The sequence below is a fragment of the Myotis brandtii genome, unplaced genomic scaffold (genome assembly GCF_000412655.1).
Source record: "Myotis brandtii unplaced genomic scaffold, ASM41265v1 scaffold23, whole genome shotgun sequence".
NCBI classification, from domain to species: domain Eukaryota; kingdom Metazoa; phylum Chordata; class Mammalia; order Chiroptera; family Vespertilionidae; genus Myotis; species Myotis brandtii.
The window spans coordinates 5,415,014-5,415,348 of record NW_005358649.1 but is presented as its reverse complement, the minus strand read 5'-3'; the positions used below and the strand labels follow the sequence as shown (position 1 = coordinate 5,415,348).

At 69.9% G+C, this 335-nt stretch overlaps 1 protein-coding gene across 1 annotated transcript in view; it reads left to right on the top strand.

The window, feature by feature from the left end:
• Positions 1-335, top strand: part of JPH1 (junctophilin 1) — a gene marked incomplete at its 5' end in the record, with an annotated part of 86,347 nt that continues 86,012 nt past the window's right edge. Inside the window, one exon of the mRNA XM_005866408.2 lies at positions 1-335. Within this exon, the coding sequence (XP_005866470.1) occupies positions 1-335 (335 nt within the window).

The window sequence follows — 335 nt, the reverse complement described above, 5'->3', positions numbered from 1 at the left end:
TACTGCGGCGGCTGGGAGGAGGGCAAGGCGCACGGGCATGGCATCTGCACGGGGCCCAAGGGCCAGGGCGAGTACTCGGGCTCCTGGTCGCACGGCTTCGAGGTGGTCGGCGGCTACACCTGGCCCAGCGGCAACACCTACCAGGGCTACTGGGCGCAGGGCAAGCGGCACGGGCTGGGGGTGGAGACGAAGGGCAAGTGGATGTACCGGGGGGAGTGGTCCCACGGTTTCAAGGGGCGCTATGGGGTCCGGCAGAGCCTGTGCACCCCCGCTCGCTACGAGGGGACCTGGAGTAACGGGCTGCAGGACGGGTACGGCGTGGAGACCTACGGGGA